We start from the raw sequence: 16,167 nt of genomic DNA on the forward strand, positions 1-16,167 counted from the left end.
AGGTTCTTGTGGACGAGCTCTGCAATCTGAAGAAAAACAGGGTAAGTGGAGGAAGTGGAAAGTCTCAAAATTTATTAGATCACATCATTATTTGTGCAGTTATGATGGGAAACACGCAAATTACATGGGTTACTATGTTGTTAGGCTGGTGCAGTCATGTGTTTTGAAAGTATAAATGTGGATTAATGCAGATTGTTTCCCGCGCAGAAAGTCTACATCCAGCAGAGGAACAGTAACATCTTCTTCGTGGGAGAGAGAAGTCAGACACTCACTTCGTGCAAAAGTAAGATGATGGAAATGTCTCTGGTTGAGAGGTGAAAACTTGGAAGTAAAGATGAACAAAAATTCTAAAAAAAAAAAAAAAATTGACTGAGAGTTTATTATTTTTGAAAAATGTGATACATTATGTGTCAAACAGGGTAGAAGCAAAAAACAGATTTATCCTGCTTTGTTTATTTTTTAACATCCATCCATCCAATCGTTTTCTGCTGCTATCCAGGATAGTGGGAGACTGGGGGCAGTAATCTAAGCAGAGGAGGCCAGACCTCCCTTCCCTAAACACCTCCACCTGCTAATTTGGAGGAAGACCAATGTGTTTCCAGCCCAGCTGAGAGATGTGATATCTCCAGTCTGTCCTGTATCTATCTTTTAGTACATGCCCAGAACATCTCGTCCAGTCCAGAGTTCTTCTGAACAAAACTCCATTAGATTTTCAAGAATATGTCAATCAAACTTCAGGTGTCGTTATCAAGACAAGCTAAAGATTGAAAAGTCACCGGCATCACTGTGGGATTGTTTCTGAGCTGCATTGTTTATTTTAAGTTTATGCATGAGAAACTGCTCAATAAAGGACTTTTTTCAGACGTAGGTTTGAGAAATATTTGCAGTGAGGTAAAAACAAACACTGGAAATGTTGGAAAGTCTTGTTATTCTTGGTTGTCTCAGTGCTTGGCTGTTTTTGTGTGTTCTGTCTTTGCTGGCTTTTCCTGTATTTGCTCATTTTGAATTTGATGCCAGTAAAGTTGGGAACAGGGTCCCCCCCCTTTTTTTTTTTTGTTTTGTTAAATAATTAAACAGTCAGCAGCGTGTTTTATGCCATAATAGGCCTACAGTGAAGGCACAATGTTATGGCATCATGTAACTAGTGCATTGTTCTGTTTCCAGAGGAGCTTGATTATATGAAAAAGGAACTTCAGGATATCTGAGGCCACAGCAACGCCGCGATGTGTGGGATCTTCTGTGCGCTGAGTCTGGCGTCCGCTCACTCTCAGTGGAATCAAAGAGTTTATGAACATTTAAAAAGGAGAGGGCCCAATTTGAGCCAGGACCTCGCCATCACAGGCTCAGATCTCAGCTATTGCTGTTTATTCTCTGCTCACGTTCTTCACATGAGAGGTCTCCTCACTGCTCAGCCGCTTCAAGACGCCGCCGGAAACATCCTGCTGTGGAATGGAGAGATTTTCAGTGGCCTGCCGGTGACGCCAGAGGAGAATGACACCACGGTTTTAGCTCAGCGGCTATCATCCTGCAATGCCCCTTCAGAGATTCTCACTGTCCTGTCTGCTATTCGTGGACCATGGGGGTTTGTTTACTACCAGAAGGCAGGAGACTACCTGTGGTTTGGCCGAGATTTCTTTGGTAGGCGGAGCTTATTATGGACATTTGACGCAGAGGCCGGCGAACTGACTCTAACTTCTGTGGCTGCTCACACTTCTGGTCCCAAACAGTGCGTGTGGCAGGAAGTCCCGGCAGCTGGTGTGTTCAGGGTTAACCTCAAGGCGGCAGCAGAAGCTGGCTGTGTGGCATTTGAGGTTTATCCTTGGGCTCATGCAGAAAGTGATGTCAGTAATGACACCATACCTCAGGTGTTGGAGTCCATCCCGAGAGGTTGCAGTGCTGTGATGAACCAGTCAGGTCTTGAACTCTCTTCACCTGTTCCACCTATGAATGTGTCTCTTCCAGAAACATTAAATGATACAGAAATTCACTCAAACTCATGTCTGTCTGTGGAGGATCTGGAGAAGCTGCTGGGCAGTGAGGAGAAAACTGATGAGGTGAATCATCTCATCGACGTTCTCAGCGAGGCAGTGAGGAGACGCGTTCAGTCTCTACCTTTCAGGGCTCTAAACCTCTCTCCTCCTGCTATTGACTGTGCTCGTGTTGCCATACTTTTCTCAGGAGGCATTGATTCAATGATCCTGGCTGCTTTAGCTGACCGTCACGTACCTGCACATGAGCCTGTAGACCTGTTGAATGTGGCCTTTAAACTACAGGAGCCCAAAAAGCAGAACGAGTCCTCGAGAAAGCCCAAAAATAAGCCCATAGATTTAAAAGCTGATCGGGGAAATTCCCAAGTGTTGAGCCCCTTTGACGTTCCTGACAGAATCACTGGAAGAGCTGGGCTCAGGGAACTACAAGAACTTAACCCTGAGAGGAAGTGGAACTTTGTGGAGATTAACGTAACGCAGGAGGAGCTGCAGGAAAAGCGCCTGGTGCACGTCTGTCACCTGGTGCATCCGCTGGACACGGTGCTGGACGACAGCATCGGCTGTGCTGTTTGGTTCGCTGCAAGAGGAGTGGGATTCATCGCGGAGGGAAACCACCAGAGGCCATTCACGTCGTCGGCAAAGGTGACAAAGAGCGGCGTTTCTTTTGTAGGAAGGAGGGTGTGAGAGCTCAGTATAACTTTTTTTTAATTTGATGAAACTGTTGTTTGAGGAGGATTCTCAGGAATAAAAGAGTTTGGGTCATAAATGGTGTTAAAGGCCAGTTTAAGATAGATTAGGATTATTGTGAGCTAGAAAAATACAGAGCTGGTGGAAAGCAGAATTATTCCACATTTAACTTTAAAAACTTGTTATCAGAGACGTTTCTGATTTGTGCAGGTCATTTTGACCGGAATCGGAGCAGATGAGCAGCTGGCTGGTTACTCCAGGCACCGAGTCCGGTTTAAGACCTCTGGACACGAAGGCTTGATCCAGGAGCTGGCCATGGAGCTGGGCCGGATCTCCTCCAGGAATTTGGGCAGAGACGACAGAGTGATCGGGGACCATGGAAAGGAAGCTCGGTAGGTCTGCAAGTGAAGCTTGTTTTGTCTGTGTGGTGGGTAAGATGTTTATTTTAATGAATCTGGGGTCTTTATAACATCCCATGTGTATCCTTGATGTCTAACAGATAGGTGGTTTTCCTTCCTGATGTTTAAAAAAAGAAAAAAAAGCACAGCTTTTACTAATTTTTATCATGTTTTTAAAAACATTTTACTGCCACCTGCTGTCAGTAAGCGGAACCACTCAGGGAAAAACTGAAATGAAAACAACTTAAAATAATATTTTTGTTCATGTCTGGTTAAAATTTAAGCAGCATGCCGTTTCTGTTTGAAGGATGTGCCGTCCGTTTCTGTGAATTTTCTACAGGCAGAGATTTTAAACTGAGGTGTCTGTACACTGATAATGAAGCTAAATAGCACACTTTCATAGCTTTAATATAAGGTTGTAAACTGGAATGGGTTTTGAAATTCTGGCCGATACGCAAATTATATTTAAAAAAAAAAAAAAAAGATTTATTATGATAAAGTCTCAGCTTTTTTTTCCTCTAAGTTTGAGCTCTTTAAATACCCGAAGTGGAATAAATGTCCTCTTATTTGCAGATCAGCTGGTATAAGTTTTATTTGTCAATAAGTGCAAAGAGCACAACAAATTGGATTTTTTAGTGTAAATAAACATTTTTGCCAAATTATGATTCATTTTTTCATTTAATCACATAATTGAACTGAGAGGCATGAACAGTTAATACAGCTCGCCTCCACAGCACTGTGTAAGGTGGCTTAAAAAAAAATCACAGTGGGTGTTTTATCTCTTGTTATTCTTAAAAAATTCATGTCACGTATGAAATCATGACTGGTGTACTGGTTGAAACTGCAGCTCAGTGTAGAATTTATTTTGAGCACCGCAGATTAAAGGCGCTCTCCTCTGTGGACTCTGCAGGTTTCCGTACTTGGACGAAGACGTGGTGAGCTACTTGAATTCGCTTCCCGTGTGGCAGAAAGCCGATCTGTCGCTTCCTCGAGGAGTCGGCGAGAAACTCCTCCTGAGGATGACGGCAAGGCGACTGGGCCTCGGTCAATCGGCCGTCCTGCCCAAGAGAGCCATGCAGTTTGGCTCCCGCATCGCAAAGATGGAGAACAGCCGCGAGAAGGCCTCGGACAAATGCACAAGACTCCACATTGTTTAGATTAATAAAATAACATTTATAGAAAAGATTGATCATAAACTTAAAGGTGTATTTACAGTCACACACGATAATTTTCTTCTTGGATCAGTTTAAAAAAAAAATAAACGTCCTTTTACACCATGTACGACTCAACGTCCTGAAGTTTTTCTTTGAAGTACAGATCACATTCAACATATGATGGCAAGTTTCCAACATCAAAACGCCCAGAAATTTCCTGAATGTAAACAGGTTTCCTGAAAAAAAAGAATACAACAGTCTGCCATCATCTAAGCTTGAGTGTCATTTAAGTATATGAAAAATACAAGAACAGATTCAAAATGAAACCCTGATTCCTTCTGAAACACACAAAAAGCGGAAATTATTTATTTGGAGTAAAACTCAGATTTCTCCCAGCTGAAATTACCTCGGGATGAGCCAAGACACAAAGTTTCCGGGAGCGTCTTTCTCTGTGATTGGAGCATCCTGTGGAAATATTAAGCTTCTCGTTAATAATAAAAACATAACTTAATTGTGGAGTGTCGGCTTATTTCGTTTACCTTCTTTTCCTCAAGGAAAGTGTCCAACAGATGAAGACTTCTTTTTGAAAACACGTAGAAACAAGGGCACTGAAAACCAAAAATAGTCAGCTCTGTGTTCTGAGTCTGGGTAGTAAAGTTCCATCTTTCATTTACAGTCTTTAACCCTAAGATCCCTGAGTGTATATTTTACCACATTCTGACCATTTGTGTTGAACTTACTGCTCTCCTGGACTTTGTCTCTGAGGGAAGAGGCTTCTCCTTCATACAGAGGACACGAAGATCAGTGTCTGCCTCCAGGATTCCATATTTCTGGGTTTCTGAACACACAAACATAAAATACAGAACTAACTGGGAAGAAGACGCAAAGCCACGGCTGATGTTGGACACGTGAACAGCTTTATTAACCTCACCCTCGTCTCTGCACTGATACGACAGCACAAGGCAGCTGTCTTCACACTTCGACTGGACATCAGAGAACCTCTCTTTAACTTTCCTGAGGCTGAAATCTTCTTTGAAGAGGGTGTCACTGTTCAGGATGGACAGGGAGAGAGCTACATCTCAGAGCTGTTTACACACTCAAAACTACAGTTTACCATGAGCTAAGGAGCACAAACTTACCCTCCGATAACTATGACATGATCTTCTATGTTAAAGTGCTTCACAGCGAGCTGCAGGCAGGCCACGGCGCCCAGTCGTTCCTGGTGAAGGACAAATCAGTCCAGGTAATCAACCAGATCTGAGAAGAAAATCCCTGCCTGACATCGGAATCAACAGCTTACTTAATGTACAAGAGCTTCAGCATATTTAATGAAACTATGCAAAAGTTTACCTTCATTAGATTACTGTTACTTACTTACTTTCCCGTAAGCACGCTGCATTACTGCGTTACTAAAACCGTGAGTTTTTTTGCGAGAGTGTCTCATGACAATGACGTAAGCGAGTGGCAACAGCTGTGTGCAGGAGAGAGTATGACCGTGCAGCGTTTAAAGCGTGGAAGAACGGACCTTACTTTGAGTTTGATTCCGTAAAAAGTGTCAAAAACATTATCGTTCGCTGCTCACTGCATGGGAAGAAAACCCCTAAACGTCCGAGCAAGCACCAAATACGCTGCCGCTGGAATGTGAAATTTACAGAGAAACTGCCAAATTCTTCCACTGACCGCTGCGGCACACCTGCACCAGGGCAAACCTCCGCCTGCCCCACTCCTGCTATACAGGTGAAAATAGAGCAACAGGGCCGCTGAGTCTTTGATTTTATTTATTTTCTGCTGCGTTTTACGTGCATCTATTTGAAAGAGTGAGTGTAAACAAAAAACTATTTAATTTTATATGCTGGAATATGCAGAAAATAGGTTTAAATGTTAAACAAATTTCTTCCAGTCAGAGAATGTTGCATAGCATTTAATGCTTGCTTGATGCATAAAGTTAAAAGATTAAAACTAATAAAACAAGTTTTAAAAAGAGACTTTTTCATTTGATTACATTTTATATGATGGATTATGCAGAAAAAGTAGAATTGGGCTGAAAGATCTATCGCTTTATTACGTATTTAGGGGATAAATCATGTTTTAAAAAGTAACTAATTACTTTTGAAAATAAGTAATCAGTAAAGTAGCAGGATTACTTTTTTCAAGTAACTTGACCAACACTGCTCAGCGCTGCGGGGCATGTGTAAAAAAATCTTTAGATTACAGGTCAGAGGACGGTATGGAAGCGGAGTGTAAAGGATTACATCATTGCTTGTCGTCTGGTCGCTGAGGATCTGGACATTTGTGAAATTTGTTGCCCATTCTTCAAACGCCCTGAGGTACAGAGTGTTGGTCTGTGGAGATCAGCAGAGGATAAGAGTGGGTCACAGACCTGCACGTTACTGATCATTATCATAATCATTACATCAGAAGAGAAGGTACTCACTACGTGATTGTTGTCACTTAGTCAACTATAAATAGATCAACAATCAACAATAACAGAACAACAATGAATCAATGTTATTTCAATGTCAATGTCAGGTTTCATCAGTATTTTAATGTTGTTTCAACATTGATATTTCATTGACATTTCAATCCTGACGATTCTGATGGATCAGATGAAAAATCAACATCAGTTCAATGTCTCCTTGCTGTCTGGGCTGTGCCTAACACTTTATCTCTATCTATTTAACTAACATGTAAAGTGAATCAGGGAACTATCTTTGATGTGTTTGTCCACCAGTGTTGGGAAGGTTACTTTTAAAATGTATTCCACTACAGATTACAGAATACATGCCCCACCTAAATGCACAGTGCATTTAGGTGACCATGATGAGAGAGACAGAGAGAGTCTGGCTCAGATGCTGGCAGTTCTCGCTGCAGTCTACCGGTAGCGTCTCCTTTCAGGCCAGGATAGACGAATGTCACCGAGCAGTGACTAAGTTTGAGGTAAAAGACTTGCACCCATTTGCCACAGCAGATGCCCCCGATTTACGGTAAGTGAGTGTGTTTAATTGTAGGCAGGGACATTACTGGATATTCTTGTGTAATTGCTACAGAATAATTTATGTTATACTTTGTTATTGCTACAGAAGAATATTTATTTTATTATTTTACATTTACAATTATTTTTCCTGGGGACCCTGTGACACCCCATTAAAGAGCCATAGGCTGGATCTCTTAAGATCTCACTGTTGGGTTTGTAAGGCCATGTTACTCCTAAATTTCTATCTTGTTCAAAGAGAAGCTATAAAACAAAGTTCTAAGCTAATCGACCTTAGTGTTCTCCTTTTTTAAAAAAAAGAATCGATAAGAGAATCGATAAAGAATCGAATCGTTAAACAGAATCGAAAATGGAATCTAAATGGTGAAAATCTTATCAATACCCATCCCTACTCATATTTTGTATTTTAAATACGTAACGGCGGTACATGTATTCCGTTACTCCCCAACACTGTTGTCCACACATATTCAAACCTGGTTTATCATTTTAACAGTTACGCAGAGTCGGATCAGATTCCTGTGAAATGGAGTCAGTTATTGGACCTAGTTACTGGTTATTTACCACGACATAGATGGTGTCCACGGAGCTGGACACTGTCAGCGCGTGGATCCAGCGTGAGCTCAAAGGGCACCGACCGACGGGCAGCAGCGGCTTGGCTACGTGCGCCAGGTGGGCGAACCTTCCGGTGGTGTCCGCCAACACATCCCTCTGGAGCCTGGTTCCGTACCCGGCGGCGAGAATCACGGCTTTCATTTGAACTCTGTAATCCGAAGGGCTCCCGGCGAGCTGTCAGGTGCTTTACGGGGAAACTCAACGGCACATTAGCGGGTATAAACCGAGAGAGCAAAGTTTGATAACGTCCATAGATCAACTTCTGGATATTCTCGCGAGGTTAGCGTCCAACTAATGGCAGGACGCTAGTTTTTTTTTTTTAAAGAACTTTATTTATAATCAACAGTATAACATACAAGGCACCATCATTAATCCGAATATGTAATATCCTCGGTTGAGCGTTACAACGACAAAAGAGGAAGAAAAAAAACCAAAACAAAACAAAAACAAAAAAACAATAAACACAAAGCCAAAAAGAGTTAGAACAAAAAGAGAGAACAGTCATTGAAGGATTTAAAACCAAAGGAAAAAATTTATATGAACAAAAAAGGGCAATCATGATCATTAAATAGGGAGGTTTCTTTTTTAACATAGATTAAACTTGTTAAATAATACAATAAGTTTATGAGCTTTCTTGTTATTCACAAGTTTCAGCGATTTAGCCCAGAGTTTAAAGTCATTCAGCCATCTGTTTATACGTGGTTTAGCTTTAAAATATTTGCATTTGTGAATAAATTTTTTTCCCAGTAACAAAAACGTCCTAATCAACAAGTCAAAATCTGCATTCTCAGCAAATATTCCAAATTTTATTACTGTCATCATCAAATGTGGTAACTGAATTCTCCTGAACTGTAGCCAGCTCCACATGTCAATCCAGAAGGGGTGCACTGATTCACAGTAGAAAAACAAGTGATCCAGACTTTCAATATCACTGTCACAAAATGTGAAGGCGTTCACATCTAAGTTAAATTTCCGTTTTAAGAATTCATTGGTTGGATAAACCTCATTTATGATTTTAAAGTTAACCTCTTACTTTAGGGGAAAGAGGAAGTGAGATATACTTTCTTCTTATTGCCTTAACCTCCATGGTGGATCCGTACTGTCCCCTCAAACACTGAGACCATCGCTTCCAGTTGCTACTTTCTAAATTAAAAGTAATTCTCCGAGGAATTTCACTGTAAATAAAGATTTGTAGGATTTTAGCTGTTAAACAACAAAGCCGCAAATAATGGAACCATTTCAATTAAAAAACTCAAAAAGTGCTTGCAGTCGTATTGAAGACATATTGCAGTCGTATTATTGAGCTATAGATTGACAGTCAAATTCCATAGATAGTCTAATCACACATAAAGGGCACTGCCAGGGGCAGGAGTTTGGTGTAAAATTGTTTATTTGTGAAATATTGCCAACAAGTGCTGTCTAGCTCAGAGATTTATTCAGAACAGAAACCTTTTTTCTTTACACAAATGTGCCAGCAAATGTACAGAATATCACTGTATTACTAAACTGCTGCACATACCAGTGTGCACATCTGGAAGTAGTCCCATTAGAAACACAACAAACAAGAGTATGTATGTAATGTGGGATGTAACTGTAGGATCCAGTGATAGCAGGATATTTACAGCCAGTACCATCTTATTTTAATTTACCAGTAATCTGTGGTGATAATTATGGCAAAATGTATTTGTAGTTACTGCAGCAATAGACACATTTTATTATTAGTTTGTCTGTTGTTTCATATAAAAGGAATGCATTTTAATGCATATTTATTTACTTTCTAAAAAGTAAACGTCAGTTAATTTCACTGTTAACAGAAATGCAGGAGTGTTACTGTTTTCCTTTTTTCAACCGCAAAATCTCCTACCTAAACATTTCTTTATCAAGCTGTTTCAAGGAAAACATCAGCCTATGTATCATTATTGGATTTTCAAATATTCACAAAAGTCTTGGAAATCATACAGTCTGGGTTCCTATAAAGAAGATGTGGAAAAATAAATGACCCAAGAGCAAAAATATCTTCTTCCATCATGTTGTTTACTTTTCAGTCTTAGCACCACATGTGACAGAATACAAATTCAAGTCCGTTTGTGTCTCCTGTGAATTCTTCACTGCGGGGCCAGCGGGATGCCCCGGGCGTCGGTCACTTGGCCCTCCTGCAGGTTTTTGACCAGCTGAGCCAGCCAGCGTTTGGTGGTGGTGTCATCCTTCAGCACCTGGGCGAAGGTGCTGTCCTTCAGCTGGTCGGGTAGACACTGACGGAGTGCCTCTCTGGCTCTGAGGAAGGAACAACACAAAACCTCCTTTTAATATCACTTCAAATGAAATTGAACTTCAAACTTGATGAAAACACTCAATGAAAGTGCAGATATATTTTTCCAAATAATTAATGTCAGGTTAGAAAGAAGAGTAAGGCAAAAACAAAAAATCATCAGAATAAACAAAAATATAATATTCCTAAACGATGAACAGCTTCAACATGTAGTGCATTTTTCTGTCTATGTAGTTATTCCCAAGTGTTTCAAGTAAAGCTGCAGCTATTACATCTAATACAACCTGTTACCATGAACTGTTTTTACACACATAAACATCTCATGGTGTAAAAACTACCAGTGTATTTTTGCAATAGCTTCTCCTAGTGGCAAGCTGATTGAAGTCTTCAAACAGCGAAGCCAGTGTTATACAGCAGCGGTCCCCAACCCCCTGGCCTCGGACCGGTATCGGTCCGTGAGTCATTTGGTACCGGGCCGCGAGAGTTGAGGCTCAGGTGTGAAATGTATAGTTTTCAGGGTTTTTATCGGTTTTCAGCGTTATTTTGTTATCGTTTTTATCGTTTACTCGGTTTTCCTTGGTCTTTTCACGTGTGTTATGAATAAATTTTCTTTTTTTTCGGTACCGGTACTAGTTTTATTTTGTTGTATTTATCCGCGACATCTTAAAGGCCGGTCTGTGAAAATATTGTCGGGCATAAACCGGTCCGTGGCGCAAGGTTGCAAGCACACAATAAACTGCAACAGAGTAAAGATGCTGTACCTGAGATTATCTGAAAGGCGAAGGTAGCAGCGGACGACGTGCTTCAGCAGCCGAGCTGATGGTTCTTTGGAGAGCTGCAGCACCATTTTACCCTGAAGATGCAAACATGATGGAGACAACAGCTACAGTTACATCCAGCAAACAAAGATCCCGACCCACACGCCACAAATCAACAAATTATTATTTAAAGAAAGCACTCAAACTACATTTGAGTTAAAGGTCAGTGTGAAAGCCTCAGGAAACTCTTGTTAATGTCTCGATTTATTTGACTTTTTTCCCTCCTAATGATTTCACCAGGTTGCCCACACCTCACAGTTTGAGAACCACCGAACTGGATCAATATTTTTATTCTGACTGAAGATTAAAGTTCAGCTGTGAACACGTGACAGGATTTTACAGCGTGCTGTTTACACATCAAAGGTAATGAATGTGACATGGGGGCATTTTCTTCTGTCCTTGGTACATTTGATCAGCCCCCTGTATATGGATTACATAAATCAAATCAGTGGAGTGCAGTAAATATTGTTACTATGCTGCTCTCAACTTCTCAAGGGTTTATTTTTTTAAATTTATTTTATAGGCTCAATCATGTGACATGAACCATGCTGCACGCCACTGCAGCCTGGGCTAATTTGTGATGTCCGTGCCCAGTTGGGTTTTTAAAACACCAAAAAGAAACATAAACAAGAGACTCTAGGGTTCGAACTGCAGTGCAACGAATTGATTCCTTTTGAAAAATCAAGTTTAGTTTTAATATGAAGTTTACGTTCTGAAGTATTTCATTTGCTGATAATGACTGAAAATTAATTGTTAAATTTTTTTTAACTGTGGACCATTTCTGCTTGGACATAATTGACAGCGAAGTAAAGATATGACTTGATGCAGATTTTCTTCTGGTCAGTTTGTAAAAAGCTTTGAACAGACAACTGGTTTTTAAATATCAGTCTGTGCCTGTTTATTCCGAACGGTTAACAAAAGTTTTTAATTCTGTCTGGACTTTTCAACAAATTACAAACAGAAATCAGTGAGACTAAACCATCTTCTTGTAATCGATGATGTGTCACAGAAAGTCTATCTGATCATGTCCATGCATATCTTTACAGCAAACACTTACAAGGATCATTGCCACATGGGAGAAACGCTCATAAGTCTGGCATATGTAAGCCAGCCCTGTGTCATCAAGCAGTATCTTCTGCAGTATGAAGGTAGCAACCTGAAAAAACAAACATGCGTATAAAGATTTCTCACTAGTAGGTGTCAATATTATGCTGCGGGCTATCTGTAAAGGTTCAGACTATTTTAAAAACAGAATAGCTCCGTACCGTCTTAGAGAGCTCACTTCCTGATTCCATAATGCGGAGACAAAGCGGGATGATTTCAGTTGTGAGAAGAAAGTTAATCACTTCTTGTTCATCTGTTTTGACCAAGGCACCTACATTAAGTACAAACAGACATCTTAATACCTGTACACACACACTTTGAATGATAAAAACTCTTTTCATAATACAATGAGAGGAGAGCATACCTATGACTCCAAGGCTGGTGAGGCGCAGGTACTCGAATGGGCGCGTTTTGCTCACAGTGTGCAAAAAGGGATAAAGGAAAAGGGGAATGTGGGCTGCGAGGAAAGCCGACCTGGCAAGATATTAAAAATTAAAAGAAAAATACTTTTAAATCAGTGTAACCACACTCATATCAAACACATATACCGGACCATAAGGCGCACTGTCGATTAACGGGTCTGTTTTCATACATAAGGCACACCAGATTATACGGTGCATCAAGCGAAACAAAACAGTCAGATAAGTCAAACTTTACTCAACTCATTCTTCTTGTTTCCTCCACTTCCGTACCATTGATCCATTAATGTTTAATTCTCTCACAGCTGCTCTTTCACATGTTGTTGCAGTATATTAGTGACTAACCTCATATTGTGGATGGATTATCTCAGTTGTTCTTCTGACTGAAGTTTGGTCTGTTTACAGCATCCTGCCACACGATTGCATTTGTTCTTAACCCTCATGTTAACTTTTATTGAGTGGAAAAAAGTTAGCGTTCATCCTCCAGCTTCACTGGTGGTGGCCAGGGATAGCTCAGTAGGTAGAGTGGTGGCCCCATGATCGGAAAGTCGGGGGTTCAACTCCACTGAACGGCTACCCTGAGGTACCCCTGAGCAAGGTACCGTCCATACACACTGCTCCCCGGGCGCTGCATTGGTGGCTGCCCACTGCTTCACTGGGTGAATGGGAACTATTTCCCTATGGGGACTAACACATACACACACACTGTGTTTTTGTTATGCTAACATAGCTGTGTCGCTAACGATCACAGCAGTGATGTTCGTTGGTTTACTGAAGTTGGACAAGCTGGTATTTAGTGATGTGCACAGCTCGAAGCCGACCGGGAGGTTAAGGCACGATGTGCCTTTTCCCCCCCGGTTGTAGTGGGCCTCGACCTCCTGTTAGCTTCGAGATGGTGGGTAACAGACGTCTCTGAAAACGTCGGAGCACTTTTGCAAATATGTGATGTCTTGATAAACCGAGCAGATATTTGATGTTTACACAGCTACATTCACGCCTGAAAATATCTTAAAAGTTTATTTTGTGACCCAGAAAAAGTAATATTAAAACCAACTAGCTGGCGCCATTGTTAGAAACGAATTGGCTGGGCCACGCTATGAATTCTGGGATAGGTTGGGTAACGAAGGATACACTGACTCGGCCTTCAAATGTGACCTGCGAAGCATACCAGTGCAAGATCTCCGTTTGTGAGATCTTGCAAACCGTTTGTGGGATCTCACAAAACTTCATCTTAATTTTTTTTTCTCCCATGTCCCTTGCAGGGCTCGGTATGGTAGTGATAGCAGAGCTGTATGTTTTAATTCTTTCAGAAATCTCTCAGTCAGAACATCCTATATCATGTTTAGATGGAAACTAGCGAGCTAACTTCCTGCTAACATCTAACTCTGTTAAATTTAATAAATTCTGTTTTCATGGATGTCTCGATGTTAAACTTAATTGTTACACCTGGTAAAGCAGCAACACTGATTATTTTTATTAAAGATGAAAGAATTTAGAAAGTTTTTAACTCTCAGTGTTCGTTTGAATTTGGGACCCGAAGGGGACGGCGTTTTGGACCCAGATACTCAGTCTGTGAGGCTCCTGACTACGGTAGCTGTAATGCTCTGACAATCCATCAAGCGGTGCGGCTTCGTAACTTACTAAAGTCGTACTAAAACATTTTGACAGATTTTTGAGTGCCGTGTACCACATAAAATCGGTTCAGTAAGCACAACCAGAATTCATACATTAGGTGCACCAGATTATAAGGTGCACTGCTGATATTTGAGAAAATTAAAGCATTTTAAGTGCACCTTATAGTGCAGAAAATTAGGTACTTTCATTTAAGGCTTAAAAGCCTTGTTTGTATCAGTGAAAAGAAAAGATGAGGTAAAACAAAAAAAGAAGCATGGTTGTAGTTTAGTTTCCTGAAATTCCTGATTGAAACAGAACAAATGAAGGCAAAGTGGATAAAACTCAATCTGCTCTGTAGTAAAGGTTTTTCTTTAGTATTACACAATTAAAGCTTCCAATTGTCCCCTTACCGTGTCTCTGGGTGTGAGGCAACACATTGCAGGAGTGCCAAGGCGTTGCACACTCTGTTAGACTGATGTGCTGTGAGTGTCGGTGGGTTAATGGATGGATAGATGTTCACTATTTCCTACAAAGAGAAAGGAATGCATCAATGGTGCACAGCAAATGACACTGGGCAAACAGAACTATAGAGATGATGGATTACTCCGTCATCTCTGTGGTATTAACTCACAGGTATTAACTCAACAAGTGGTATAAACTCTAATGGTAGGTAGAGATTAAAAAAACGCTTACAACCATTTCAAGACCTAGTGCCCTGGAAGTCTTATAATTCAGGTCAAAATTTTAAAATATACTAAGAGCTCTTAACAACAAGTACCAATGCAACATATTATATAAATAAAAATAATATAGCAAAACAATTCAGAGTAATGAAGAAGCTCACTTCATGCGAGTGGTCTGTAAGGCCTAGCTGCCATGCAAACATGGCATGACTTGTAGTCCCTGATGGTTGTGCTGAATCTTTGTCAAGCCTATGGCATAGCTTATGTAAGTAGCCATGTTGTCAACATCATTTATGTGTTTGTGCATTATGTGTTAATTAGTGTGTCTTCTGGTGTTTTATATGTGGAGCCAGCCTACAGGAACAAATAAAATGCTGGTACTTTATTACCTCTATATCTTTCTCCAGTAATTTGTTGACATTTGTGAATCCTTATATTGAGGAGATGATGTTATTCTGTCACTGAGAAATTCAAAAACTAAGATGAAATTAACAGTGGGAAATCTATAGCACTGGGTAGGCCAATCACAGTACGTGCTCTGGATGCTGTGTGTATTAAATTTCTAGAAGGGTGCATGTCCAGTTATGCCATAGGGTTAAAGATTCAGGTTTGTGGTTCCGATGTAGATTTGAAGCATAAAAAAATAATAAAAAATCCTGATTTCCAACTGGTAGAGAGGCAACAGATCTTACCTGCAGGAGAGCAGCGATAGTGCCACAGGAATGCCAAAGCATCGGTGCCAGGTCTGGCACAGATTCGCGTTTCTTGCTGAGCTCCAGCAGGGCATTCTCTCTGGTCTCTGGGCTGGACAACTCATTGATCCACTGGTAGATCTTTTCCCGGTCTACCTGAGCCAGGGCTGTGACATTAGATACAGCCTGCAAAAGGCAAAATTAGTTTAAAAAGCATGTCGTCTTGGGTCTGTGTTTGAGAATGGGTGGTCGATGTTTAATGTAAATCAAACAAAAGGATGAGGAAGCTCCATGTTAAGACGGTTCGAGACTTCAAAGCAAAGTAAGGTGAAATTACACTCACCGCTCCCGTTGCAAGCATTCTCCGAAGCTCTTTGTGGCGTCTTTATGTCGTTATAAACAACTAAATTTGATTAAGTGTGGTGAACGTGGTTGCAATGCAAGTAAGTTGGCGTAACTAGCACAAAGCTAGCCCGAGCTGGCTGCTAAATGTCCTGGCCTATGAAGACAAGTACCCGTGTACATTAACATAACTTCAAATTCGCCGAAATAAGGGGAAAGGGAACACTAGCAGTCTAATTTGTGCGCTTTAAACCACACTAATTAGCTCAAAACTAAACGTAATTCATACTAAAACTAAAGCGAGGCTTAGCTTGGCAGACCCGTGGACAGCCTTGATACAAATAACTGAAATATCGCGAGATGAAAATCCTCGGTCATTACTTCCGTTGTAAATT

The 16,167-nt window shown here is 40.8% G+C and overlaps 3 protein-coding genes across 5 annotated transcripts; 1 reads left to right on the forward strand and 2 right to left on the reverse strand.

Annotated features, from left to right (window-relative positions):
- The first annotated feature begins 202 nt into the window (after positions 1-202).
- On the forward strand, positions 203-4,350 carry asnsd1 (asparagine synthetase domain containing 1). Its single transcript, XM_026144341.2, has 4 exons — positions 203-283; positions 1,165-2,630; positions 2,886-3,067; positions 3,984-4,350. The coding sequence occupies exons 2-4, from the start codon at positions 1,224-1,226 to the stop codon at positions 4,228-4,230; spliced, it is 1,836 nt and encodes a 611-aa protein (XP_026000126.2). The 5' UTR covers positions 203-283; positions 1,165-1,223; the 3' UTR covers positions 4,231-4,350.
- On the reverse strand, positions 4,226-8,149 carry LOC113007624 (uncharacterized). Of its 2 annotated transcripts, XM_026144343.2 has the most exons (8): positions 7,781-8,149; positions 6,480-6,569; positions 5,367-5,446; positions 5,159-5,274; positions 4,968-5,065; positions 4,767-4,835; positions 4,634-4,692; positions 4,226-4,463 (listed from the first exon to the last, which is right to left on the reverse strand). In XM_026144343.2, the coding sequence occupies exons 1-8, from the start codon at positions 7,970-7,972 to the stop codon at positions 4,343-4,345; spliced, it is 825 nt and encodes a 274-aa protein (XP_026000128.2). In that variant the 5' UTR covers positions 7,973-8,149; the 3' UTR covers positions 4,226-4,342. The 2 variants fall into 2 exon arrangements, with proteins under 2 accessions (XP_026000128.2, XP_080146624.1); XM_080290498.1 differs by lacking the exon at positions 6,480-6,569 and having other exon boundaries at positions 7,781-8,108.
- A 1,054-nt stretch (positions 8,150-9,203) lies between these two features.
- Positions 9,204-16,142, reverse strand: cnot9 (CCR4-NOT transcription complex subunit 9). Of its 2 annotated transcripts, XM_026143779.2 has the most exons (8): positions 15,774-16,142; positions 15,431-15,616; positions 14,466-14,581; positions 12,387-12,496; positions 12,184-12,293; positions 11,976-12,074; positions 10,862-10,953; positions 9,204-10,105 (listed from the first exon to the last, which is right to left on the reverse strand). In XM_026143779.2, the coding sequence occupies exons 1-8, from the start codon at positions 15,789-15,791 to the stop codon at positions 9,937-9,939; spliced, it is 900 nt and encodes a 299-aa protein (XP_025999564.1). In that variant the 5' UTR covers positions 15,792-16,142; the 3' UTR covers positions 9,204-9,936. The 2 variants fall into 2 exon arrangements, with proteins under 2 accessions (XP_025999564.1, XP_025999562.1); XM_026143777.2 differs by having other exon boundaries at positions 12,184-12,496; positions 15,774-16,134.
- Between the last annotated feature and the right edge of the window lie 25 nt (positions 16,143-16,167).

The sequence above is a fragment of the Astatotilapia calliptera genome, chromosome 16, assembly GCF_964374335.1.
Source record: "Astatotilapia calliptera chromosome 16, fAstCal68.1, whole genome shotgun sequence".
NCBI classification, from domain to species: Eukaryota; Metazoa; Chordata; class Actinopteri; order Cichliformes; family Cichlidae; genus Astatotilapia; species Astatotilapia calliptera.

Excerpts from the sequence above, each read along its gene's own strand:
- asnsd1 (XM_026144341.2), top strand. The coding sequence starts at position 1,224 with ATGTGTGGGATCTTCTGTGCGCTGAGTCTGGCGTCCGCTCACTCTCAG. Across the intron at positions 2,631-2,885 it reads CATTCACGTCGTCGGCAAAG|GTCATTTTGACCGGAATCGG; the intron begins GTGACAAAGAGC and ends TGATTTGTGCAG. Across the intron at positions 3,068-3,983 it reads GACCATGGAAAGGAAGCTCG|GTTTCCGTACTTGGACGAAG; the intron begins GTAGGTCTGCAA and ends TGGACTCTGCAG.
- LOC113007624 (XM_026144343.2), bottom strand. The coding sequence starts at position 7,972 with ATGAAAGCCGTGATTCTCGCCGCCGGGTACGGAACCAGGCTCCAGAGG. Across the intron at positions 5,275-5,366 it reads CATGTCATAGTTATCGGAGG|TGACACCCTCTTCAAAGAAG; the intron begins GTAAGTTTGTGC and ends CATCCTGAACAG. Across the intron at positions 5,066-5,158 it reads GTATCAGTGCAGAGACGAGG|AAACCCAGAAATATGGAATC; the intron begins GTGAGGTTAATA and ends TTGTGTGTTCAG.
- cnot9 (XM_026143777.2), bottom strand. Across the intron at positions 10,954-11,975 it reads CCCATGTGGCAATGATCCTT|GGTAAAATGGTGCTGCAGCT; the intron begins GTAAGTGTTTGC and ends TTGCATCTTCAG. Across the intron at positions 10,106-10,861 it reads CGCCTTTCAGATAATCTCAG|AGCCAGAGAGGCACTCCGTC; the intron begins GTACAGCATCTT and ends TTCCTTCCTCAG.